The sequence below is a fragment of the Mobula birostris genome, chromosome 12, assembly GCF_030028105.1.
Source record: "Mobula birostris isolate sMobBir1 chromosome 12, sMobBir1.hap1, whole genome shotgun sequence".
NCBI lineage: Eukaryota > Metazoa > Chordata > Chondrichthyes > Myliobatiformes > Myliobatidae > Mobula > Mobula birostris.
The window spans coordinates 100,598,643-100,625,342 of record NC_092381.1 but is presented as its reverse complement, the minus strand read 5'-3'; the positions used below and the strand labels follow the sequence as shown (position 1 = coordinate 100,625,342).

General features: G+C 46.0%; 1 protein-coding gene across 1 annotated transcript; it reads left to right on the top strand.

Moving 5' to 3' along the window:
• Window positions 1-6,722: 6,722 nt before the first annotated feature.
• serpinc1 (serpin peptidase inhibitor, clade C (antithrombin), member 1) lies at window positions 6,723-26,391 on the top strand. Its single transcript, XM_072274764.1, has 7 exons — window positions 6,723-6,828; window positions 10,105-10,514; window positions 14,347-14,562; window positions 15,589-15,726; window positions 20,287-20,680; window positions 21,434-21,498; window positions 26,117-26,391. The coding sequence occupies exons 2-7, from the start codon at window positions 10,119-10,121 to the stop codon at window positions 26,300-26,302; spliced, it is 1,395 nt and encodes a 464-aa protein (XP_072130865.1). The 5' UTR covers window positions 6,723-6,828; window positions 10,105-10,118; the 3' UTR covers window positions 26,303-26,391.
• Window positions 26,392-26,700: the final 309 nt, after the last annotated feature.

The following is a 26,700-nucleotide window of genomic DNA, read 5'->3' as shown; positions in this document are numbered from 1 at the left end:
ACTTCTATGTGTGTTGCTTGAAAAGTATGATTGTTAGTGTGTTACTAGTTCAGACAGATTCTGTTTGTCTATTATTGTGACTTAGGTAAAGATCAGGCCACATTTTATGAGTAATTAATACAGAAAACCAGGTAATTGCAAAGGGTTCACAAGCTTTTTCTTGCAAATGAACATCCAGCTGCACCTCTTGACAGAATATGCTCTAAATTGTAGGAAACAAATAATCTGGGTGATTTAGGAGCGGGAAAGGGAAAAGACAGAGTGCTGAGTACCCCCGCAGCCATTCCCCTCAGTAACAGGTATACCACTTTAGATACTGTTGAGGTGGGTCAGCCTACCAGGGTAGAGCCACAGCAACCAAGTCTCCATCTAAGCCTTGTAAAAAAAAAAAAAAGTCCATAGGACAAAGGAGCAGAATTAGGAAATTCTGCCTATTGACTCTGCTCCCTATTCCAACATGGCTGATTTATTATCCGTCTCAATCTCATTTTTCTGCCCTCTGGTAACCTTTGATGCCCTGACTGATCAAGAACATATTAACCTTCACTTTAAATATACCCAATGACTTCCCCTCCAAGCCAAAGGGAATATAGCAAGTTAGATAGAACGCTGAAAAGCGGGAACTCCATGGCAGTAATTCTGAATTGCTGCCTGTGCTATCTGCTAATGAGGGTAAGACTGAGATAATTTGGCAAATGAATGTGTGGCTAAGGAATTGGTGCAGGGAGCAGGGTTTCAGAGTTCTGAATCACTGGGATCTCTCTTAGGGAAGGTATGACCTGTATATAAAGGACTGCTTCCACCTGAACCCAAGGGGGAGCAATATCCTTGTAGGCAAGTTTGCTAGAGCTGTTGGGGAGGGTTTAAACTAATTGGGCAGGGGGATGGGAACTGGAATGAAAGGGCAATTGGTATACAACTAGATGTATCAATAGATGTTGTATAGTTGGATTTTCAGAAGGCTAATGACAAGATGCCACAACACGAGGCTGCTTAGCAAGTCAAGAGCCCATGGCATTACAGAAAAGATTCTCATGTGGATAAAGCAGTGGCTGATTGGAAGGAAACAAAGAGTTAGAATAAAGGGAGGCTTTCCTGGTTGGTTGCTGATGACGAGTGGTGTTCCAGGGGTCTGTTTTGGGACTGGTTCTTTTTACATTATATGTCAATGATTTGGATGAGGGAATTGATGACCTCGTTGCAAAGTTTGCAGATGATATGAGGTGGAGGGGCAGGTAGTTTTGAAGAAGTATAGGGCTACAAAAGGACTTAGATTAGGAAAATGGGCAAAGAAGTGAATGATGGAATAAAATGTTGGAAAGTGTATGGTCATGCACTTTGATAGAAGAAATGAAAGAGTTGATTATTTTCTAAATGGAGAGAAACTTCAGAAATCTGAGGTGCAAAGAGTCTTGGGAGACCTACAGGATTCTCTGAAGGTTAGTTTGCAGGTTGAGTTGGTGGTGAGGAAGGCAAATGCAATGTTAGCAATCATTTCAAAAGGACTAGAATACAAAAGCAAGGATGTAAAGATGAAGCTTTATAAAGCATTGGTGAGGCCTCACTTGGAGTATTCTGAACAGTTTTAGACCGCTTAAAGGATGTGCTGATATCAGAGAGGGTTCAAAGGAGGTTCATGAAAATGATTCTGGGATTGAAAGGCTTGTCATAGGAGGAGCATTTGATGGCCCTGGGCCTGTACTCACTGGAATTCAGAAGAATGAGGGGTGAACTCATTGTAATCTATTGAATGTTGAAAGGCCTCAATAGAGTGGAAGTGGAGCGGATGTTTCTATGGTAGGGGAGACTAAGACCAGAGGACACAGCCTCAGAGTAGAGGGATGACCTATTGGAACAGAGATGATGAGGAAATTCTTTAGCCAGAGAGTGATGAATCTGTGGAAATCTTTGTCCCAGGTGGCTGTGGAGGCCAAGTCATTGGGTATATTTAAGGCTGAGGTTGATAGATTTTTGACTGGTCAGGGCATGAAGGGATACAGGGAGAAGGCAGGAGATTGGGCCTGAGAGGGAAAATGGATCAGCCATGATGAAATGTTAGAGCCAGACTCAATGGACCAAATGGCCTAATTCTGCTCCGATATCTTATTGCAATGTGTTGTGAGACTGTGAGGAAGGACAGGCAGGTGATAGGGCACAATTGCAGTCAGTGAGATGAGTTGAAGTGTAACAAGGGGCAAAATCAAAAAGGGTGACAAGTACAAGTCTGAAGGTGCTATATTTGAACACACACAGGAATAAGATAGATGAACTTGTAGCACAGTTACAGATTGGCCGAAACGAATGTTGTGAGCATCACTGAGCCGTGGCTGAATGAAGATCATAGCTGGGACCGTAACATCCAAGGATATACATTGTGTTGAAAGGACAGGCAGGTAGGCAAAGGGGGCGGGGTGGCTATGTTGGCAAAATATTCAATCAAATCCTTGTGAAACCTCCTGGGTTCCTTGGCTGTTTAAGTCTAGGGAAAACACTCCCCAGTCCCGCCAAACTCATGAGATTGGGACGGCTCTCCTATCCCAAACACTGGTGTGTGTGGATGCTGTGTAATTTGCTACCATGTTTCAAATTAGTGTCGTGAAATAACAGACAGTACACTCATATATTTAAAGGAATTATATTTATCAATCTTAACTAAAGGGCTAGTAAAGAAAAACAAACAGAAAAGCATCCATTTTAAATAAACAGCCAAATGTGCACAAATTGGAGCTCATCTTGAACTGCTCTGGTACTCACACACTGGGGTCTCTGTCTGCGTGAGAGCACGTACCACATTCCGAACGTTGCTTGCAATTCATCTTGAACAAACAGGTCTCCCATTGGGTCGTATCCTATGACTGGTTCTTCCCAGCATCTTCTCTTTTCATCTTCTGCCAAACCAAAATCCCGAGACCAACCTTAGTGTCCCTCACCCAAAAAACCTCCCCTCAGTTCCACCAACCTAATTGGATGGCACACATTCCTCATCATTCCTTATCTTCAACAATAACCCGAACAGTCTGAAAGCAGAACAGACTGCTCTTACAGAGCTGCTAAATGAAATACCTACAGCATAACAGTAAATATGTGAACCAGGGCATTACATTTAGGAAAAGGTGACATAGGATCGGAACATATAGATTCCTTGGGTTAAAAGATTCTGATGGGAATTATATACAGGCTCCCAAACAGTAGCCAGGATATGGAGAACAAACTACAATGGGGGATACAAAATACATGTTGAAAGGGCATTTGTAGAATGCCTATGAGATGGCTTTTTAGGGAAGCTTGCGGATGAGCAGACTAGGGCAAAGGCAATTCTGGATTGGCTGTTGAGTAATGAACCAAATTGCATTAGGGAGCCTAAGGTAAAGGAATCTTAGGAGACAGAGACCATAATATGATAGAAGTCCCCCTGCAGTTTGAGAAGGAAAAGATGAAGTCAGATGTACCAGTATTACAGCAGAGTGAAGGGAATTACAGAAGCATGAGAGAGGAGCTGGCCAAAGTTGATTGGAAGGGACCATCAGCAGAGATGATGGCAGAGCACCAATGGCTTTAGTTTCTGGAAGCAATTCGGAAGAAGCAGGATAGATAAATCCCAAAGATGAAAAAGTGTTTTAAAAGGAGGATGACACATCTATGGCTGACAAGGGAAATCAAAGTCAACAATAAAAGCAAAAGAGACGGCATATAATAGAATAAAATTAGTAGGAAGTTGGAGGGTTGGGAAGCTTTTAAACAGCAATCGAAAGAAACCAAAAAAAAAAATCCAAGAGGTAAGCTAGCCAATAATATTAAAGAGGATACCAAATTTTTTTGGGATATTTCATGAGTAAAAGAAAGATTGACTAGATATTGGACCACTGGAAAATGACACTGGAGAGGTAGTAACGGGGGACAAGGAAATAACCGATGAACTGAGTGAGTATTTTGCATCAGTCTTCTCTGTTGAAGGCAATAGCAGAATGCCAGAAATTTGAGAGTGTCAGGGCAAAAGTGAGTGTAGTTGCTATTACTGAAGAGAAGGTGCTTGGGAAGCTGAAAGGTCTGAAGGTAGATCAGTCACCTGGACCAGAAGGACTGCACCCCAGGGCACAGTCTCAGAATAACCATATAACAATTACAGCACAGAAACAGGCCATCTCGGCCCTTCTAGTCCGTGCCGAACTCTTACCCTCACCTAGTCCCACCGACCTGCACTCAGCCCATAATCCTCCATTCCTTTCCTGCCCATATAGCTGTCCAATTTAACTTTAAACGACAACATTGAACCTGCCTCAACCACTTCTGCTGGAAGCTCGTTCCACACAGCTACCACTCTCTGAGTAAAGAAGTTCCCCCTCATGTTACCCCTAAACTTTTGCCCTTTAACTCTCAACTCATGTCCTCTTGTTTGAATCTCCCCCATTCTCAATGGAAAAAGCCCATCCACGTCAACTTATCAATCCCCCTCATAATTTTAAACACCTCTATCAAGTCCCCCCTCAACCTTCTACGCTCCAAAGAATAAAGACCTAACTTGTTCAACCTTTCTCTGTAACTTAGGAGATGAAACTCAGGCAACATTTTAGTAAATCTCCTCTGTACTCCCTCAATTTTATTGACATCTTTCCTATAATTCGGTGCCCAGAACTGTACACAGTTCTCCAAATTTGACCTTACTAATGCCTTATGCAATTTCAACATTACATCCCAACTCCTATACTCAATGCTCTGATTAATAAAGGCCAGCATACCAAAAGCTTTTTTCACCACCCTATCCACATGAGATTCCACCTTCAGGGAACTATGCACCATTATTCCTAGATCCCTCTGTTCTACAGCATTCTTCAATGCCCTACCATTTACCATGTATGTCCTATTTTGATTAGTCCTACCAAAATGTAGCACCTCACATTTTTCAGCATTAAACTCCATCTGCCATCTTTCAGCCCACTCTTCTAACTGGCCTAAATCTCTCTGCAAGCTTTTAAAACCTACTTTATCATCCACAACGTCACCTATCTTAGTATCATCTGCATACTTAGTCATCCAATTTACCACCCCATCATCCAGATCATTAATATATATGACTAACAACACTGGACCCAGTACAGATCCCTGAGGCACACTGCTACACACTGTCCTCCAATCTGGCACACAGTTATCCACCACTGCTCTCTGGCGTCTCCCATCCAGCCACTGTTGAATCCATTTTACTACTTTGTTATTAATGCCTAACGATTGAACCTTCCTAACTAACCTTCCGTGTGGAACCTTGTCAAAGGCCTTAGTGAAGTCCATATAGACAACATCCACAGCTTTACCCTCGTCAACTTTCCTAGTAACCTCATCAAAAAATTTAATAAGATTTGTCAAAGATGACCTTCAACGCACAAATCCGTGTTGACTGTTCCTAATCAGACCCTGTCTATCCAGGTAATTATATATACCATCTCAAAGAATACTTTCCATCAATTTACCCACCACTGACGTCAAACTCACAGGCTGATAATTGCTAGGTTTACTCTTAGAACCCTTTTTAAACAATGGAACCACATGAGCAATACGCCAATCCTCCGGCACCATCCCCGTTTCTAATGACATTTGAAATATTTCTGTCAGAGCCCCTAGGGAATATCTTGTCCGGACCCGGAGACTTATCCACTTTTATATTCCTTAAAAGCACCAGTACTTCCTCTTCGTTAATCATCATACTTTCCATAACTACCCTTCTTGTTTCCTTTACCTCACACAATTCAATATCCTTCTCCTTAGTGAATACTGAAGAAAAGAAAATGTTCAAAATCTCCCCCATCTCTTTTGGCTCTGCACATAGCCGTCCACTAGAGGGCTGTCCATTTAGAACAGAGATTAAGAGAAACTTCTTTAACCAGAGGGTGGTGAAGCTGTAGAATTTGTTGCCACAGATTGCTATGGAAGACAAGTCACTGAGTGTATTGATTAGTCAGAGCTTTAAAGGTTACAGGAAGAAGGTAGGAGAATGGATTGAGAGGGATAATAAATCAGCCAGGATGGAATTGCAGAGCAGACTCAATGAGCTGAATGGCCTAATTCTGCTCCTATGTCTGATTGTCTTACAATCCTAACATTCCTGGTCCATCTACAATGCAACACTTTGTTCAAAGAATTAATTTTGCGAAGTCCTGAAATGCTCAAACATATCAAATTCTAGAAATAAAAATAATTATTTTCCTTTCTGCCCCTCTTCTCACTCTTTCTTTCCCTCTCTAGTTCCCTTCCTGCACCTGAATTGACCAATCATATGTTTGACTCACCTCTTGGGGGAGTTGGCAGGAGTGGGGGTGTAGGGCAGAGCAAGTGACTACTGAGGGCCTTGGCCCAGATGATGGAGCATAGAGCTGCTTGTTGTGCATCCAACATCACAAGAGATGTGTTGGCACTGTCACCAGACCGGGCAGAGTGAATCTTCCTTAAAACGGCTCACACAACAATGCAGCCCTCCCTCCCTCCCTCACTCGTACACTGGTGGAATGAAAGCCATAGATTTTTGACTTGGGGGTGCTGGTGTGGCTACTCACGGGGCTTACCAAAGTCCTTCCATGGCCCCCCCTTCTGTCTCAGGGTGGAAGAGTTCACAGGAGCAGGATTTAAGGGTTAACCACAGGTCAAAACATGTTTGTTGTGGAGCTTCAATCAGTCCGTCGTTTGCTTTTGCTGTTTGCACAGGTTCGTTAATCTCCAGTGACCTCCCACTTCATACTCACAACCACTGACCCATCTGACTGGGCTGTCTCCACAGTTACTCTGATTCAGGAACTTTTCACCCTTTCATTTCAAACACCACGCCAGGAGTGAAATTCACAGGTACGTGGGTGAGATCCTGTTCCTGTTCATTTTGGATCAGTGTGAGGCATTGTATTCTGCGAAGAGAAATGAGAGTAGACTTTCGGAGTGCCTGTGAGGGCCTGGGGAATGTTGTGGAACAGAAGGATCCTGTAATATTTATGTACGGTAGTTCTCTAAAACCTTGCAGGAAGACAGAGTGGTGAGGAAGACTTCTGGCGCATTGGATTCATCAGCCAGTACACGGAGTGTAGCAGTTGTAAAAGACACTGGTGAGGCTGCAACTGGAATATTGCTTTCAGTTTTCATAACCCTGATATGGGAAGTGCTGAGGAGATTTACGACGATGTTACCAGAACTGGAAGGACTGAGTAATGGAGAGGGGTTGAGCAGGTTCAGACTTTATTCACTGCAGCACCAGAGAATGAGGTATGATCTTTTTGAGGTATAGAAAATCACGTGAGGTGAAGACAGGGTGAATGCAGCAGCTCTGTAGGAAAAGATGCCTTGTTAATGAAAGAAGTCAGAGGAGAATGGCCATACTGTTTCAAGCTGACAGGAAAGTGACAGTAACCCAAATAACTTTGTTACAACAGTGGTGTGCAGAAGAGCATCTCTGAATGCACAACATGTCAAATCTTGAAGTGGATGGGCTACAGCAGCAGAATATCACGAACAAACACTTAATGGCCACTTTATTAGGGACGAGGAGGTAGTAATAAAGTGGCCACTGAGTGCAAGTGAGAGAGGGAGAGATTTAATATGAAACTGAGGGGCAATTTCTTCATCCAGGGAGCAGTCAGTATGTGGAATCAGCTGCTAGACAGAATGTTGTAGCAGGTACATTAACAGCATTCAAACAGCAGAGGGATATGGGTCAAACGTGGACAAATGAGACAAGCTCAGATGGGAAACACACGGAAAATGCTGAAGGAACTCAGCAGATCAGGCAGCATAGATTGGAATTTTGATTGACTGGGACTGGCTGATTCAGATGGCCTGCCTCCGTGCTGTATGACTCTAAGGAGAGTTATGTCCCAGGGCAGACTAAGGCTGCTGAGATTTACACAGCACCCACGTTTCCAGTTTGAGAGCTTGTCCCTCTGGGTGCTGCATACTGAGCTTCCACAGACTGCCTTCCCTGGTTGAGAACAGTGTCTGCTTCCGAAGTCCAGAGAGGTTCCATGCTCCAGTCACTCCCGAGCAGAAACCAGGAAAGTAGAAGGTGAAGGAGGAAAGGGGACAGGGAGCAGGAGAGGAAACAGGATTGGGAGAATAAAGAGTCATGGAGAAATGGAAATGGAAGAAGGATTCAGGGAAAGGGAGAGATTGGAGGAGTCGGGCATCAGGGACTGACAGTTCAGGGAGAAGAGGGCTACAAGCAATAGAATGATCAGGAGAGTCAAAGAGCTCTAGAGCACAGAAACAGGTCCTTCTAGTTTATGCCAAACTATTATTCTGCCTTGTCTCGATGACCTACAACTCTCCCATTCAGGTGCTTATCCCAATCTCTCTTAAATGTTGAAATTGAACTCGCATCTACCATTTATGCAGGCACCTCGATCCACACTCTCACCTCCCTCTGAGTGAAGAAGTTTCCCCTCGTGTTCCCCTTAAACGTTTCACCTTTCATCCTTAACCCATACTCCATGTTTTAGTCTCACCCAACCTCAGTGGAAAAAGCCTGCTTGCATTTACCCTATCCATACTCCTCATTCTCCAACAAACCAGGGAATAAAATCCCTCAGAACCAGCCCTCCCACAGTGTGACCCTCCCTCAGTACCACCCCTCCCACAGTGCGACCCTCCCTCAGTACCACCCTTCCCACAGTGACCGTCCCTCAGTACCACCCCTCCCACAGTGCGACTCACCCTCAGTACCACCCCTCCCACAGTGTGACTCACCCTCAGTACCACCCCTCCCAAAGTGTGACCATCCCTCAGTACCACCCCTCCCACAGTGTGACCCTCCCTCAGTACCACCCCTCCCACAGTGGAACACTCCCTCATTACCGCCCCACACACAGTGTGACCCTCCCTCAGTACCACCCCTCCCACAGTGTGACTCTCCCTCATTACCACCCCTCCCAAAGTGTGACCCTCCCTCAGAACCAGCCCTCCCACAGTGTGACCCTCCCTCAGTACCACCCCTCCCACAGTGTGACCCTCCCTCAGTACCACCCCTCCCACAGTGCGACCCTCCCTCAGTACCACCCTTCCCACAGTGACCGTCCCTGAGTACCACCCCTCCCACAGTGTGACCCTCCCTCAGTACCACCCCTCCCACAGTGCGACTCACCCTCAGTACCATCCCTCCCACAGTGTGACCCTCCCTCAGTACCACCCCTCCCACAGTGTGACTCTCTCTCATTACCACCCCTCCCACAGTGTGACTCTCCCTCAGTACCACCCCTCCCACAGTGCGACTCACCCTCAGTACCACCCCTCCCACAGTGTGACCCTCCCTCAGTACCACCCCTCCCACAGTGGAGCACTCCCTCATTACTGCCCTACACACAGTGTGACCCTCCCTCATTACCACCCCTCCCACAGTGCGACCCTCCCTCAGAACCAGCCCTCCCACAGTGTGACCCTCCCTCAGTACCACCCCTCCCACAGTGCGACCCTCCCTCAGTACCACCCTTCCCACAGTGACCGTCCCTCAGTACCACCCCTCCCACAGTGCGACTCACCCTCAGTACCACCCCTCCCACAGTGTGACTCACCCTCAGTACCACCCCTCCCAAAGTGTGACCATCCCTCAGTACCACCCCTCCCACAGTGTGACCCTCCCTCAGTACCACCCCTCCCACAGTGGAACACTCCCTCATTACCGCCCCACACACAGTGTGACCCTCCCTCAGTACCACCCCTCCCACAGTGTGACTCTCCCTCATTACCACCCCTCCCAAAGTGTGACCCTCCCTCAGAACCAGCCCTCCCACAGTGTGACCCTCCCTCAGTACCACCCCTCCCACAGTGTGACCCTCCCTCATTACCACCCCTCCCACAGTGTGACCCTCCCTCAGTACCACCCCTCCCACAGTGTGACCCTCCCTCAGTACCACCCCTCCCACAGTGTGACCCTCCCTCAGTACCACCCCTCCCACAGTGAGACCTTCCCTCAGTACTGCACTGGTGGTGGGCCTGCATGTCATGTCAAACCTTGGATTTGCCTCACTTTATCAGAATGTCCCCATGGTTGTGAAGGGCTGTGGCTGTGTGTAGAAAGCACAGTAGACGTGGTGGTAAGCCAATGAATTTGCTTATGGAATAACCCTCATCTGGTCGACCTAGTCTCTCCCTGCAGGATGAGATTCTTCGACTTGCTACTCTGTGCAGTGTTGGTGGGGACTACCCAGCTTCATGTGTCCAACAGTGAAAGACTGTCCCACTGTAATACCAAACTGAAGGACATCCCAGGCCAGCCCATGTGCGTCTACCGAACTCCAGACAAGAGTCACCAGCCAACAGACGGGCGCCAGAAAGCGAGCCAGCACAGTCCCAGGAAACCTCCGGGGAACACGAACCCTCGCGTCTGGGAGCTGTCTCGTTCCATCAGCAAGTTTGCCTTTGACCTGTACAAACGTCTTGCCAGCTCAAAGTCCAACACCCAGAACATCTTCATGTCACCACTCAGCATCTCGACAGCTTTCGCCATGACCAAGCTGGGCGCCTGTGGCGAAACCCTACGGCAGCTGATGGAGGTGGGTGCCTACAACGTACAGGGTTACTGGTGACTCAGGGGTTCACCATCACTAAGCCACAGCAACAGAATGACACATATGAGTAGGTCACCCAAAGTACCAAATGGCTGGATGGCCGGCTGTATATCCTGCATGCCATCAATGTGGCCTCCCCTACATCGATGAGACTACACACAGGTTCGGGAACCTTTTTGCCGAGCACCTGCATTCCATCCACCGTGATTGCCTGGAGCTCCTGTTTGGCAACCATTTTAATTCCCCTCCTCATGCAAGTCACATTCATTGTGATGTGCAGGGTGTGACGGTGAGGCACGGGTATTGTGGAAAACGTGTTTGTAGCAACATCACTGGCATGTAGGCACAGACAACAAATAGAATATAAAAGATTATACATAATTTAGAGTGGAAAAATAACAGATACAACCAGAGACAAGTTCAAGGTATTGCAAGAAGTGGTCTGTAGTTTTGTACCCCTGAGGAGGGATTGGGGCAGTGCAGCTTGGTGATTGTAAAAGGGATCTGTTCCTGAACCTGGTGGTGTGGGTCTTCAAGATTTTGAACCTCCAGTGAGCAGAGGACATGACCTGGCTAGTGGGGGTCCTCGATGACAGACGTTGCCTTCTTGAGGCATGACCTCATGTTGATGCTGTCAATGGTAGAAAGGTCTTTGCCAATGATGGACTGGGCTGATTCCATCACTTTCAACAAATTTGTCTCACAACAACATGCCTGTCCTCTGCTTCCTCCACTGCCAAAGTGAGGCTAAATGCAAATTACAGAAACAGCACCTGATTTTCAGATTAGTCTACATCCCAGTGCCAATTTCAGATAACCCACTGCCCCTGTCCTTTTCTCTCTCCTTCTGCTCTGCTCAGTTCGTCCACACTAGTACCCATCACCCCGTTTCTTTAATCTCCTGCACCCACTCCATCTGCCCATGGTCCGCACATTCGTCACACACCTCCCTCCCTTGGTTCTGTGCACCACCTCCCTCTCTTATCAGATTGCACCATCTTCGGCCCTTTGTCACCTCCCAGGATCTGTCATTCTTTCCTCTCCCCTCCCCATCCACCTACCAGCTCTTGTCCTACCCCTTCCCCTCATCTCCCCTCTAATCTTTCTGTCTAGAGATTAGATTAGATTAGATTCAACTTGATTGTCTTGTGCCGAGTACATATACAAAGCCAATGAAATGCAATTAGCATCTGACCAGAAGTGCAAAAGAATAGAAACACAGAAACATAGAAAACCTACAGCACAGTACAGGCCCTTCGGCCCACAGAGTTGTGCCGAACATGTCCCTACCTTAGAAATTACAAGGCTTACCTATAGTCCTCTATTTTTCTAAGCTCCATGTACCTATCTAAAAGTCTTTTAAAAGACCCTATCGTATTCACCTCCACCACCGTTCCTGGCAGCCCACTCCACACACTCACCACTCTCTGAGTAAAAAACTTACCCCTGACATCTCCTCTGTACCCACTCCCCAGCACCTTAAACCTGTGTCCTCTAATAAATAGTGTTATTTACAAAATAACAGCGAATAAAAAGTAAGTGCTACAGCACACAAATATAAAAGTAGTGAGGCAGTCCAATATGGGTGCAGTACTGCTTAGTGCTGTGATGTGAGGTTCAGCAGGGTCACAGCCTCAGGGAAGAAGCTCTTCCTGTGCCTGCTGGTGCAGGAGCGGAGGCTCCTGTAGCGCCTACCAGATGGGAGGAGCGTAAGAAGTCCATGGTTAGGGTGAGATGCATCCTTGATAATGCTTTTCACCCTGCCCAAGCAGAGTTTATGGTAGATGTTCTCAATGGTGGGCAATTGGGTGCCGATAATCCGCTGGGCAGTTTTCACCACACACTGGAGTGCTTTGAGGTCTGATACGGGACAATTGCCATACCACACTGAGATGCAGTTGGTGAGTATGCTCTCAATGGTACAGCAGTAAAAGTCCATCAGTACCCTGGGACAGAGATGAGCTTTCTTGATGCTCCGCAGGAAATAAAGGCTCTGTTGCGCCTTTTTGATCAGGATGGAGGAGTTCAGGGACCAGGTGAGATCATGGGAAATGTGGACACCAAGGAATTTGAAGGGTCTTTGCCTGAAATCTCAACTGTCCATTTCCCTCCTCAGATGCTACTTGACTCACTGAGATTATCCAGCATTTTGTGTTCTTTCGGCCCAGATTCCAGGATCTGCACTCACGTGTTGCTCTACTCAAGGAATTAGTTGCTTGCAGACAAAGCCATCAAATGGACAACTATCCTACTGAGGGAGGGGTGGTACTGAGAGAGTGTCACACTGAGAGATTGGTTTTGAGGGGTGTCACATTTTGGGAGGGGTGGTGCTGAGGGAGTGTCTCTCTATGAAAGGGGTGGATTCTAAACTTCCAACAATAAAACCTGCATTTACATAGCTCCCCTCATATGGTCAAGGATCTGTGACACATGGTAACTGTCATTCAAGACTAAATTGGCAGTGGCCCAGACGTGAAGATACTGGGGCAGACGTTGGAAAGTCCATGGGAGAGCAAAGGCCTGTGGAGAATGTTGGAAGGGAGGGTGAAAAGGCAGTGAAGTATTGGATGGACAAACAAGACCAGGAATCAGTGTTGGAGGGACCTCATTCTTCAAGAGGGGCAGAGTATGAGCTGAAGGAATCCGTGGATTTATAACATGGTATCAGACGTCTTGGCCCATCGAATTCCTGCAAAGCAAATTACGGAGAAAGGGAGCAGCCGTCTCCTCCTCACAACAGCTGAGTGACCACACCATGACCTCTGACATTCTGTCCTGGGGCCGGAATTCCATCTGCCAATGACCCGGTGTGTGGTTGAACAAACTACGTCCAGCTTGATAAGGGAATTGTTTATAGAGTGGGGGGACTGGGAGTGTAATGGGGGTGTAATGGGAGTGTAATAGGAGTGTTATTGAAATGTAATGGCTGATCCAGGCAGGGGTCGAAGAAAGCAAAGACCAAACTTAACAGATACTGTACACTTCACTCCACTCACCCAAACCTTCCTCCCCCAACTCTCCCAATCCCCTTTTCTCCCCTCACTATCAGCGAAGCAAAAGAGCTGGTCATTGACTTCAGGAAGTTGGGAGGGGGGGGAGCGATGCACATGGTTCTCTCTTCATCAACAGTGCTGACGTTGAGAGGATAGAGAACCTCAGGTTTCTAGGAGTGAGCATCAGTAGGCTGTCCTAGTCCAACCACATGGACACAGTGGCCAAGAAAGCCCAGCCCACTGTTGCCTCTACTTCCTCGGGGGACTGAAAGATCTCGGCATTTCCCTATTGACCATGAACAAGATCTTTTTTGATGCACCATCCTAAGCGGATGCATTGCAACTTGGTACAGCAACTGTTCTGCACATGGCTGCAAGAAAGTACAAAGATTTTGTGGACATAGTTCAGCACATTGCGGAAATCAGCCTCCCGTCCATGGAGTCTGTCTATACCTCTGTTGCCTCAGTAAAGCAGCCGGCATAATCAAAGATCACCATCCACCCCAGACATTCTCTCCTCCCTTCCATCAGCAGAAAGTACATATCTGCAGGCTCAAGGATAGTTCCTACACAGACTATTAAATAGTTTCCTAGTGTTATAAGATGGTCTCTTGACTTTACTATCTACCTCGTTATGATCCTACATTTTATTGACTACCTGCACTCTACTTTCTCTGTAGCTGTTACATTTTGCATTCTGTTATTGTTTTATCTTGATCTACCTCAATGCATTATGAACAGTGCTCAAGACAGGTTTTTCACTGTATCTCAGAACATGTGACAATAATAAACCAATTCCAATTCCCTTCCCAACCCACCACCAGGTCTTTAAGTTTGATACCATCACAGAGAAGACATCAGATCAAGTCCACTACTTCTTTGCCAAACTCAACTGCAGACTGTACCGCAAAGCCAACAAGTCATCAGAGCTGGTGTCGGCCAACCGTCTCTTTGGCGACAAGGCGCTGGCCTACAACAGAACCTTCCAGAACATCAGTGAGGCTGTGTACAAAGCAAAGCTGATCCCAGTCAACTTCAGGGTGAGAGAATTTGGAGGAGCTGGTGGGAGGAAAGCAGAGAAGGGAGGGATGGTCAGGAGGAGGAGGGAAGGGGAGGAGACACGGTGAGGAGGGAAGGATATCTATGGAAAAAGAAGGGAAGGGGAGAGAAGCCAGTGAAAAGAGAGAGTGGAAGGAAAGAAGAAAGAAAATCAGCCTCCACGGAATGCTGAGGTCAGAAGACATGGGAGCAGAATGAAGTCATTCAGCCCATCCAGCCAGTCCCACTGTGGCAGAGGTTTTCAAACTGTTTCTCCCACTACTCCCTGTAACCTCTAACCCCTTTACTAATAAACAACTTGTCAATCTCTGCCTTCAGAACACCCAATGATTTAGCTGCCACTGCCTCTGTGCCAGCAGGTTCCACAGATTCGTCACCCACTGGCTGAAGGGATTCCTGCTCATCTCAGTTTTAAAGGGATGTCCCTTTACTCTGAGGCTGTGTCCTCAGACCTCAGATTCTGGACTCTCCTGTTAATGAAAACATCCTCTTCATGTCCACTTTATCTAGGCCTTTCAGTGTTTGGCCATGCCACCTTGTCGCCATCCCGCCCCTCCTCCCACCCTTCGCCCTGAGCTAATGAGGCTAATGGGTAACCCCTTCTATGGACCACTGTGCCAAAGATTTTCCACAGGATCCACTGAAGATCCAGGAGGGAAACTGCTCTTCTATTGGAAATCCTGCAACCAATTAGCTGAGACCCATCCGATCATTGTCAGGAGTGTCCCAGTATTGTATCTCCGGGAATGTTTCAACAAAACCACGTCTACTAACTTGGGTTGATGTTGTCTGAAGAAGGGTTGGGGAAAATCTTCAATATTGTCACCACTTTAAAAGATCAGGTTAGCTAGCAATTTATCTCCTTGTGGGAGCTTGCAATGCACAGGCTATGCTTCCTTTCTGACAATAGCAACTAACCCTCAATGAAACCTCATCTCTGGGTGCGAAGCATTAGGACAACTTGGGGCTGTTGAACGCAAATAAAAATGTTGCTTTTTCCTTGGCAGGAGAAGCCCAAGGTGGCCAGAAACTATATCAACTCTTGGGTGGCCAACAAGACTGAAGGTCTCATCAAGAATCTCCTTCCCCCAGATGCAATAACTCCCTTCACCACCTTGGTCATCATCAACGCTATATACTTTAAGGTGAGCTGTCACCCCCACACGCTGTCAGTCTCTCTGAGCTCCTGTATATCTGGTTGCAGAGGGGTGTGAGACCTCCCAACCATCCTCAGGAACTGAAAGAGATGGAGACCCCTCATGTCACTTCTTGTTGCTTTATCCCAGAGGTGCCCTGAACTACTGACCCAGGCCAGGATTCCATAGTTCAAACAGGAGGAATCTAAGAATGTAACAGTTCCCTGGATGCAAGGCACAGGGATGACTTGAGACTATTGAAAAATCAGAGAGAAACTGGAGCAGGAGAAGGCAGCGCTGCCTGTTCCGTCATTCAACAAATACAGGGCTGAACTGCAACTTCATTTTTTTCTCCTAGAGCACTGTGTATGGTCTCCTTACTGTGGAGTCATAGAGTCATGGAGAAACACAGCACAGATAGAGGTCCTTTGCCTCCACCAACCTATGCCACCTATGGTGTCCATCCGGCCAGTCCCAATGCCAACAACAAATGTTGCACATTTCAATGAGATCTCCTCTCATTCTTCTAAACCAATGCCAACCTTCTCAGTCTTCCCACTTGACAGATGTCGAGAATGAAAGATGATCTTATAGTGTTGGATAAAATCATGAGGTACATAGAGAGGGTCAGTGCACATGGTCTTTGTCCCCAGGGTTGGGGTATTGAGACCCAAAGAGCTTTAGTTTAAGGTGAAAGGGGAGCAACTTGGTTATCCAGACAGTGGTCATGGAAATGTATGGAATGCCAGAGGAAGTGGTTGAAGCAGGTACATTAAAAACATTTAAAATGTACTTGGACATGGATAGGAAAGGTTTAGATGGATATGGGACACCAATGGACAAATGTGGCCATCTTAGATGGGAATCTTGGTCAGTATGGACCAGTTAAGCTGAAGAGACTGTTCCCGTGCATGATTACTCTATCCACTCCAGTGTACAATGTTCATGTTGCCTAGACCTGAGGGAACCGTGGTTGAGTGGGTTGTGACTTTTATCATTGACGTGTGGGACAATGAGGGGTGATCTTATAGAGCTGTATAAAATCATGAGGGCCAATGCATATAATCCGTTTCCCAGGACTGGGGAATTAAGAACTAAAGAATTTAAGGTGTGCAAGGAGACATTTAATACAGACCTAAGGGCAATTTATTTTCGCCCAGAAGGTGGTTAGAATGCGGGCTGAGCTAGCAGAGGAAGTTTTTCAGGCAGGTACATTAACATTTAAATGGTACTTGGACGGATAGATGGATAGGAAATGTTTAAAGAGATATGCACCAAATGTTGGGTAAATGGGACAGGTTTGGATGGGAGTCTTGGTCTGCATGGACTGTTTCCATTCTGCATGACTCTACATGCTCAGATCTTGTTCACTGACTTCTTATGCACGACCTTATCAAAAACCTTCTGTAATTCCAAATATTCCACATCCGCTAATGCCTCCACTTAATACAACTCAATAAACTCCAGTAGGTTAATCAAACATCAATTTCTTTTGATAAATCTGTGTAGACTGTGCTCGATTATATTATTATTTTCTCAGTGTTTTGATTTCACATTCCTTACAATTGATTTCAACGTTTCCCAGTTATTGACATCAGGTCAACGAATTGGTTAGACCCTTTCCTTCCCTTCTTAAATAATGGATTGATGCTCATCACCCTGTAATCCGTAGGAATCATTCCAATCACCTGGAAGATGAGAAAAGGGACTCATTTCTCTCCAGAGCCATCTTTCTCAAAATCTGGGATGTAGGTCATTAGCTCTTTTGGATTTATCAGGTTCCAGATTAACTGATTTTCCGTAGGTATTATAACTAGTATGTAAACAGAAGGGATTCTGCAGATGCTGGAAATCCAAAGCAACACACACAAAATACTAGGGGAATTCAGGTCGGGCAGTATCTATGGAAATGAACAAACAGTTGACAATTCGGGTCGAGGTTCTTCTTCAGGACTGGAAAAAAAGGGGGAAGACGCCAGAATAAAAAGGTGGGGGGAGGGGAAAGAGGATAACTGGAAGGTGATAGGTGAAGTCAGGTGGCTGGAGAAGAAGAAATCTGATAGGAGAGGAGAATGGACCACAGGAGAAAGGGAAGGGGCAGGGGCACTGGGAGAGGTGAGAAGGGGTAAAAGACAAGAGTAAGGAATAGAAGAAGAGAAGAAGGGGAGGGAATTTTTTTATCAGAAGGAGATATTGATATTCATGCCATCAGGTTGGAGGCTACCCAGACAGAATATGAGGTGCTGCTCCTCCACTCTGAGGGTGCCTCATCATAGCACAAGAGGAGGCCATGGACCAACATGTCAGAACAGGAATGGGAATCAGAATTAAAATAATTGTTTCCAGGATGGAGGCGTTCCCTTACAGGACATCAGAGATGTCCTTCTTTCAAGAATGGGGTTTCCCTTCTTCCACCATTGATGCTGCCCCCACCCGCAACCCCTCCATTTCCCAAACATCCACGCTCATCCCATCTTCTTGCTGCCTTAACAGTGAGAGAGTTCCTCTTGTCCTCACCTAACACTCCATGAGCCTCTGCATCCAACACAAATTCCTCCACAACTTCTGTCATCTTCAACAGAATCCTACCACAGAACACATTTTTACCTCCCACCCACCCCTCTCCACTTTCTGCAGGGATTGCTCCCTCCAAGGTTCACTTGTCTATTCATTGCACCCCACTAATCTCCCTCCCAAAGTGCTACACCTGCCCATTCACCTCCTCCCTCACTTCTAATCAGGGCCCCAAACAATCCTTACAGGTGAAGCAACACTTCACCTGTGAATCTGCTGGGGTCATCCATTGTGTCCGGTGCTCCGGATGCAGCCTCCTCTACCTTGTAAATTGGAGGACCGCTTCATCGAGCACCTCCTGTCCATCCACCAAAAACGGAACTTCCTGGTGGTCCAACATTTTAATTCTGATTTCTTATTCCTATTCCATTCCAACATGAGGGTCCATGGCCTCCTCTTGTGTCACAATGAGGCCACCCTCAGGGTGGAGGAACAACACCTCATCTTCTGTCTAAGTAGCCTTCAATCTGATGGCATTAATATTGATCTCTCCTTCCAGTAAAAAATAAACTTGTTTTTCTATTCCCCTCTGTGGCCCCTTAACTCTTCTCACCTGCCTATCGCCACCTCCTTCCCTTTCTCCTATGGTCCACTCTGCTTTCCTATCAGATTCCTTCCTCTCCAGCCCTTTACCTGTTTCACCCACCTGGCTTCACCTATCACCTTCTAGCTAGCCTTCTTCCCACCCCCCACTTCTTTATTCTGGTGTCTTCCCCCTTCCTCTCCAGTCCTGAAGAAGCGTCTCAGCCAGAAACATCGACTGTTTGTTCATCTCCATGGATGCTGCATAACTAGTACTTGTTTCTTGGAGATTCGTAGAGTTGTGCAGCGGACCAGGCCCCTTGCCCCAACTGGTCCATGTCAACAAAGATGTCCCATTTGCCAGTGTTTGGCCTGTAATCTTCTAAACCTTCATGCCTTAAGGCATGAAAATGCCCAACGCAGGCCTCTCTTGGTCTGAGTCGACGTTCCCTCCCTTCCCTTCTAAACCTTTTCAAACCACGGACAGTACCTGTTCAACTACTGTTATTGTATCTTCCTCAACAGCTTCCTCTGGTAGCTCATTCCACGTATGTGTAATAAAGTTGCCCCTCAGCTTAAACCTATGCCCTCGAGTTCTTGACCCCCCAACTCTGGGAAAATGATTGAGAACAGTGTACCTGAAGTCTTGCGGAAGTGTTTCAGCCCGAAACGTCCACCGTACTCTGCCTGGCCTGCTGAGTTTCTCCAGCATTTTGTGTGTGGTTACCCGAACTCAAAGTCCCTCTGATCTACATCACTCCCTGGGGCTATCCCTTGTCTTTGGCACTGGAAACTTTGTCTCCCATATTTCTAAGATTTTTTTTTTTGTTTTCTTCCATGCTTACCCAGCACAAAATACCGTGTCCCTCAACCATTTTCTCCTCTTCTGTTAAAAATATTCCCGTCATGGTCTGTAAGGAATCCATAGGGAGGAACTCCTGACTGTGAGTGTCTGTAACTGCCCCCTGAGCGAGGGTTCTGTTGAGAGAATGCTGCTGTTGCCTGTCTCTTCCATTTGGCAACACTTGTCATCTGTAGGAGCTGCAGCAATGTCACTGGACTGGTTCCCAAGGTCAGAAGGGAGTGTCTGTCATCAGGGCCTTTGGGGCTTAACCCAAGGGTGTGAATTGCAGTCTGAGATACCATCCTGATAGTTACTAAAAGGGTCCTGAACCTAAGTGAGGTTTGGCCAATCAAGAACCTATCAAATTCTGCCTTAAGTACACCCAAAGTCTTGCTTACGCAGTCCACTGTGGCAACGGCTTCCATAGATTAACTGCTCTCTGGAAGAAAAAATTCCCGCTCACCTCAGTTCTAAATGGTGTCCTTTTATACTGAGGCTGTGCCCTCAGGTCCCAGACACTCCTACTGCTGAAAACATCCTCTCCATGCCTGTAGTTGGTAAGATTTTCTGTGCCACTGCAGACAGTTTTGTCAGAGAGAAGAACAGTAAGTTTTCATCTCTTTCTGCAGGGTTTGTGGAAGTCCATGTTTGATAAGCAGATGACGACAGAAAGGGAGTTTGATAAAGCTGCCAGCAGCCAGTGCCAGGTCCCAATGATGCAGCAACAAGGCTCCTTCCGATTTGGCAAATTCCCAGCAGACAAGGTGAAGGTGATTGAGCTCCCATATAAAGGCGACGATGTTTCCATGGTGCTGATCCTCCCCATGGCGGGAGGCAACCTGCAGGAGATCGAGACTGCGCTGAGCCACGAGAAGATGCTGGGCTGGATCAGCAGGCTGAGTATAACAGAGGTGGAGCTCTCCATTCCTCGATTCCGTGTCGAGGATTCATTCAGCCTGACCAGCAAGCTAAAGCAGATGGGCCTGGTTGACCTGTTCAACTCTGAGAAAGCAAGTCTCCCAGGTATGTGTGTGATGTTCCCTCTGCTCGCTGTCACTACTCACCACCCTCGATCTACCCATCCCCTACACACCATCTTCCAAATCCCTGCTCATCTTCCTCCTCACCCAGTCTATTCCCCATCTCCCACCTTTACCTTGCTTATATCACTCTCTCCATCCCATTCTCCCCACCCTACCTTACGGTCTCTTCAACTTCCCAGACCTTCCCTTCTCCGGTCTGATGTTTCCCTTTCACATATATACCCATAACCCTCCCTAAACCCCTCTCCATCTCCCTCGCTACACACCTTCCTCCCTCCCTCCACTCCCTCTCCCTGTCTCCTCAACATCTATTACCTGCTCCCCTCCATCCCTCCACACCATCTCCCTCCCTTTTCATATCCTGTCCCTCCTACCACCATCCCCTCCCTCCACCTACTTTGTCTCCTACCTTCCTCCCATCATCCTCCCCCTCCAATCCCTCTACCTCCCCCTCCTTTCCCCTTCCTTCATCCCCTCCCCCTCCCTGCTCCTCTCTCAACACCTCTGTCCATTCAGTTTCCTACTTCTGGTCACACCCAGATCCCTGTATTCTCCACCCTCACTAGATCGAGCTAACCAAGGCTTTGAACCACATCCGGCCCTGTGTACCATTAGTCAGAATCCGTTCTGATCAACCTCAGTGCTTCAGGTTTGACAGCAGACTGCAGACTGATGGTGTTTTGTCTCTCTGCTTATTGCACACTGAGAAACATTGACTGTGTTTACCTTACAGGACTAGTTGAAGGATTGCACACTGACCTCTATGTCTCCGATGCATTTCATAAAGCCTTTTTGGAGGTATGTTGTTTTCTGCCTTACCTGTAAATAAGTCTCTGTTTACTGACAGCTGCACTCCAGGAAGCTGTCTCCCTAGTAGTGTCTCCATGTGGATGGAAACAGCCCTTTGGCCCAACTCATCTATCTCCTGGCCACGGTGCCTACCTGAGCCAGTCTCATTTGCCGGTATTTGCTCGATATCCCCTCTGAGACTTTCCTTTCCATATACCTGTCCAGAGGTCTTTAAAATGTTGTTAATGTTCCTGCTTCAGCCACTTCCTCTGTCAGCTCATTGCATATACGGACCATCTCCTGGTCTAAAGGTCCTTTTTAAATCTTTCATCTGTCACTTTAAATTTTAGACGCCCTACCCTGGGCCAGAGACTGTGACCACTAACCTTATCTATGCCCCACGTAAAAGCATAAACATCTACAAGGCCACCCCACAGCCGCCTATGCTCCAGGGAAAGAAGTCCCACCTGTCCAGTCAGTCTAAGCCCTTCAGTCCCAGTAACGTTCTTGTAAGTTTCTGCACCCTCTCTGGTTTAAAGACCACAGGTGTGTGCAGTACTCCAAATGTATCCTTACAACACCTTGTGTAACTGTAACGTGATAACTGAATTCCAGTTTTCAAACCCTGTCTAACGAAGGCAAGCATGCCAGGTGTCTTCCTCGCCATCCTATCCACCCGGAATTTTGGAAATTGCTGCCCAACTGTCCGAGGCTTCTTTAACCTGAGAGAGTATTTCTGAGAACCCAGACTGGGCAATAGCAATGCTTATTGGTTTACTGAGTCTGGAATCTGCTCTGAGATAATACGATGGGAGAGTTCAGACTCTACACTGTTTCTCATTTACAGTATCCCATCAGTACAGGTCTGTAAATTATAGACTTGTCAGTGACAAACGTTGGAATCAGAATCGTAATCACTGACATCCAATATGTTGTGAAATTGGTCGTTTACTGGCTGCAATACAGTACAAGGCATAAAACTTATAAAATAAATAAATAGAGCAAAAGACAAATAACAGATTAGTATTCATGAATTCAACAAGGTAGTGTTAATGGGTTTACAGGCTGTTCAGAAATCTGATGGTGGAGGTGAAGCTATTCTTAAAATGTTGAGTGGGGGTCTTTAGGTTCCCGAACCCCCTCCCCAATTATAGTAACTCAAAGGGGGCATGTTCTGGATGGTGAGGATATTTAATCATTGTTGCTGCCTTCTTGAAACCCCACCCCTTGAAGATGTCCTCAGTGGTGGGAGGCTTATGCCCATGATGGAACTGGCTGAGTCTACAGTCCTCTGTAGTCTCTTGTGATCCTTTGTAGTGGAGCCTCCATACCAAGCTCTGATGCAGCTAGTCAGAATGCTCTCTACTGTACCACTATAGAAATATGTAAAGTCTTTGGTAACGTACCAAATCCCCTCAAACTCCTAATGAAGCAGAGCCTCTGGCCTGCCTTTGTGATCACATTGATGTCTCGGGCCCAGGCAGATCCTTAGAGATGCTGACACCCGGGAACCTGAAACTATTCACCCTTTCTACAGCCAATACTCAAGGAGTCCTGGTGCATGTTCTCCTGACTTCCCTTTTCTGAAGTTCACAATCAATTCCTTGCTCTTGCTGATGTTAAGTCCATTACTCATAAAGTCCTTCAGCATCTACGCTGACTGAGATGTCTTTCTACATTAATGCCGTTTGTTTTCATTTTGCCCATATCTCTCTAAACATTTCCTATCCATGTATTTGAACAATTGTCTTTTAAATGTTGTCAATGTACCTGCTTCAACTACTCATCAGCAGCTTGTTCCATATACTGACCACCCTCTTGGGTGAAAAGTTGCCCCTATTAAATGTTCCTCCTCTCACCTCAAACATATGCCTTTTAGTTTTACTAACTCTCCTCCCATGGGAAACAAGGATATTTAGAAAATCATTTATCAGCAGAGGCAATATGGTTTTATGAAAAGGAAATGATGTTTGACAAGGTAAGTGGAGCTCTCTGAAAATGTACCAGGTACAGTGTAAAAGGAACCAATGGATGGAGTACATCTGGATTTTTATACAGCACTCAGTCTGGTCCAGATGAAAGGTTATTGCTTATCGCTACACCTACTGCATAGTAATTGGGGTTATGTATTAGCATGGATATCCAATTGGATAACAAACAGAAAGTAAAGTGATGATAAATGGGTCATTTTAGATTGACAAACTATCTAGTTTGTGTGTTGGAAGAACGACTATTCTCAAACTTTATTAAGAATGTGGATAAAGGGGCCAGGTGAATTGCAACAAAATTTCCTCAGCATAATGTGTGGAAGATTTCAGGAATTTGCAAAAGGATATTGAGGGACAAAGTGAGAGGACAACAGTTTATCAGATGCAATATAACATGGAGAGCAAGTTATCTATTTGCGAGATTGAGTAGAAAAGTAGAGTACTGTTTAATTAAGAAATTCAGTCATGCCTGGACATTGGATACGAAATGTATAAAGTTAGCATGCAGGTGCAGTATGTAATCAGGAAGACAAAAGGAACATTAATCTTTATAGCAAAGAGAATGAAGTTAGGGAAATTGCATTCCAATTTCAGAGGATGTACTGAGGCCACAACTAGAATACCAGGTACAGTTTTGGTCCCCTTACCTAAAAAGGGACATCATAGGTGGAAGCATTTCAAGGAAATTAACAGGATAATTCCTGGGATCAGAGTTCAAAGTAAAATTTATTATCAGTGTACATACATGCCACCACATAAAACCCTGAGATTCTTTTTCTGTGGGCATGCTTAGCATATCTATAATACAGTAAATGTAAACTGGATCAATGAACAACGAATTGTGCAAATCCAGCTATAAATAAATAGCAATAAATACAAACACGAAATAATGAGATTGAAAAATCCTCAAATGAGTGTAGTTATCCCCTTTTGTTCAAGAGTCTGATGGTTGAGGGGTAGTAACTGTTCTTGAACCCGGTGGTGCAAGTCCTGAGTCTCCTGTGCCTTCTATCTGATGGCAGCAGCAAGGAAAGAGCATGGCCTCGGTGGTGAGGATATTTGGTAATGGATGCTACTTTTCTACGGCACCATTTCTTGTAGATGTGCTCAATGGTTGGGAGGGTTTTCCCCATGATGTACTGTGCTGAATCCACTACCTTTTGTAGGATTTTCTCAAAGGCTTAAAGACTTTGGTGTTCTTATACCAGGCTGCATTGGGGTCTACAGGTGAGGAAATCCAGGATCCAATTGCACAGGGGGGTTTTGAGGCCCAGGTCTTGATTAGCTTTGAGGGGATGATGATGTTAAATGCTGAGCTGTAATTAATAAGGAGCATCCTGATGTAAGCACCTTTACTGTTCAGATAGACCAGAGTTGTGTGAAGAGCCAATGAGATGGCACCTAGTCCTATCACAGTCTCCTACTTTGAAGGGGGGGGGGAAGTATATTTGCACTGGAAATACTTTAGTGGAAGTTCACAAGGAGCACTCCTGCGATGATGGGGCTGTCTCATCGGGAGAACTTGGGCCAATACTCATGGGAGTTTAGAGGGAAGTCAGAAAAATTCAGGATGTCTTCATAGAGTGGATGCTATTCCCCCTTTAAGGTAACCTAGAACTCAAGAGCATGGTCTCCTGATATGGGGATGAAGTGAAATTTCTTCTCTCAGAAGAGTGTAACTCCTGGAGGTCTCTAGCCCAGAGATTTGTGAAGCCTGGGCCATTGAAGGCCAAAATAGACTGATATTTGCTCAATGGAGTCTTGACGGTTATAGGGAATAGACAGGAAAGTGGATCTGATGTTACTAAATTATGGCAGAAACTCACGGGTCCCTTGGCTACCCTTGATACAATTCCTTATGTTCTGAAGCATGGTTGAGAGTCAATATACAGGCCTGACCTGTAAAGAACAACAAAATTTCTACCCTGAGAAAATTTCTGAATTAGGTGGATGTTTTTTGATAACATCATCTCTCAGATCATGGCAGTGTTTTACTCCAGATCATTTGATTCTCTATTTAAATTTCCATGTTGTGGTTGGTTTTGAATGTTCCTCCAGTTCTTATGGACTGGTAGTTGAATAACAATGTGGGAGAATTCCCATGTAGACTGAGTTTCACTTGGTGTCAGCTGTACATGTCCTGAGCTGATTTGATGGGACAGCCTAAGGGAGAAACTTTATTCTGTATTTAACGTGTGCTGTTCCTGCCCTAGGAGTGTGTGATGGGACAGTGTAGATGGAGCTTCACTACATATCTAATCCATTCCATCCCTGTTGTGGTAGTGTGTGATCAGACAGCGTAGAGGGAGTTTTACTCTGTATCTAACCCATCCTGTCCCTGTCCTTTGAGTGTGTGTTGGGACAGCTTTACTCTGTGTCTAACCTATGTTGATTTCATGCTGGCCGAGTGTGATGGGCCAGTGTGTTAGGGATTTTACTCCATACCCATTCCATTATGCCTAATCTGGGAGTGTTATACTTCTGGTATAAAGACTGTGCTTATACTCTATGTCATCCACATGGTACATTTTCTGCGAGTGCTTGCCAGTGCAGTGTAGCAGCAGCTTTGCTCTCTATCCAATGGGAGGGTTTGACAGCTGTTTACTGGGCCAGCCTGACATGGACACCTTGCCTGGCAGGTGAACGAGGAAGGCAGTGAGGCTGCAGCAACCACGGCCGTGATGTTGATGGGACGTTCACTGCGTCCGGACCTGGAGGTTTTCAATGCCAACCGGCCTTTCATCCTGCTGATTCGAGAAGTCGCCATCAACGCTGTCATCTTCATGGGGAGAATATCTGACCCCTGTGGTCCAACACGGCAATGAGGGGAATGAATCATATCATTGTTGCAGCAGTTACACAAACTTAATCAAGTGCTTACAGGGTTGTTATCTTATTAAACAAAATAAAGAAAGATAGACTACTCTGTCACTTCTTTCGGACCTTAGGAACATTCTAAAGCACCTCACCATGAACAAGTGTAATTGTAAGGCAAAATACTACAGGTACTGTAAACTTGAAATGAGAACACAGTACTTGCAGGAAGTGCTCGACCAGTATCTGTGGAGGGAGTAAACCTTTCATCTACCAAAATGCCTGAGCTGCTGAGGATTTTTGGTTTTGTTTCTTAAGTCTTTTTCTCTTCCAGTCATTCAGAATGGAAACAAGTCCTTCAGTCAATCTCATCCATGCGAACCAAAATGTGGGTCTAAGGCAGTCCCAT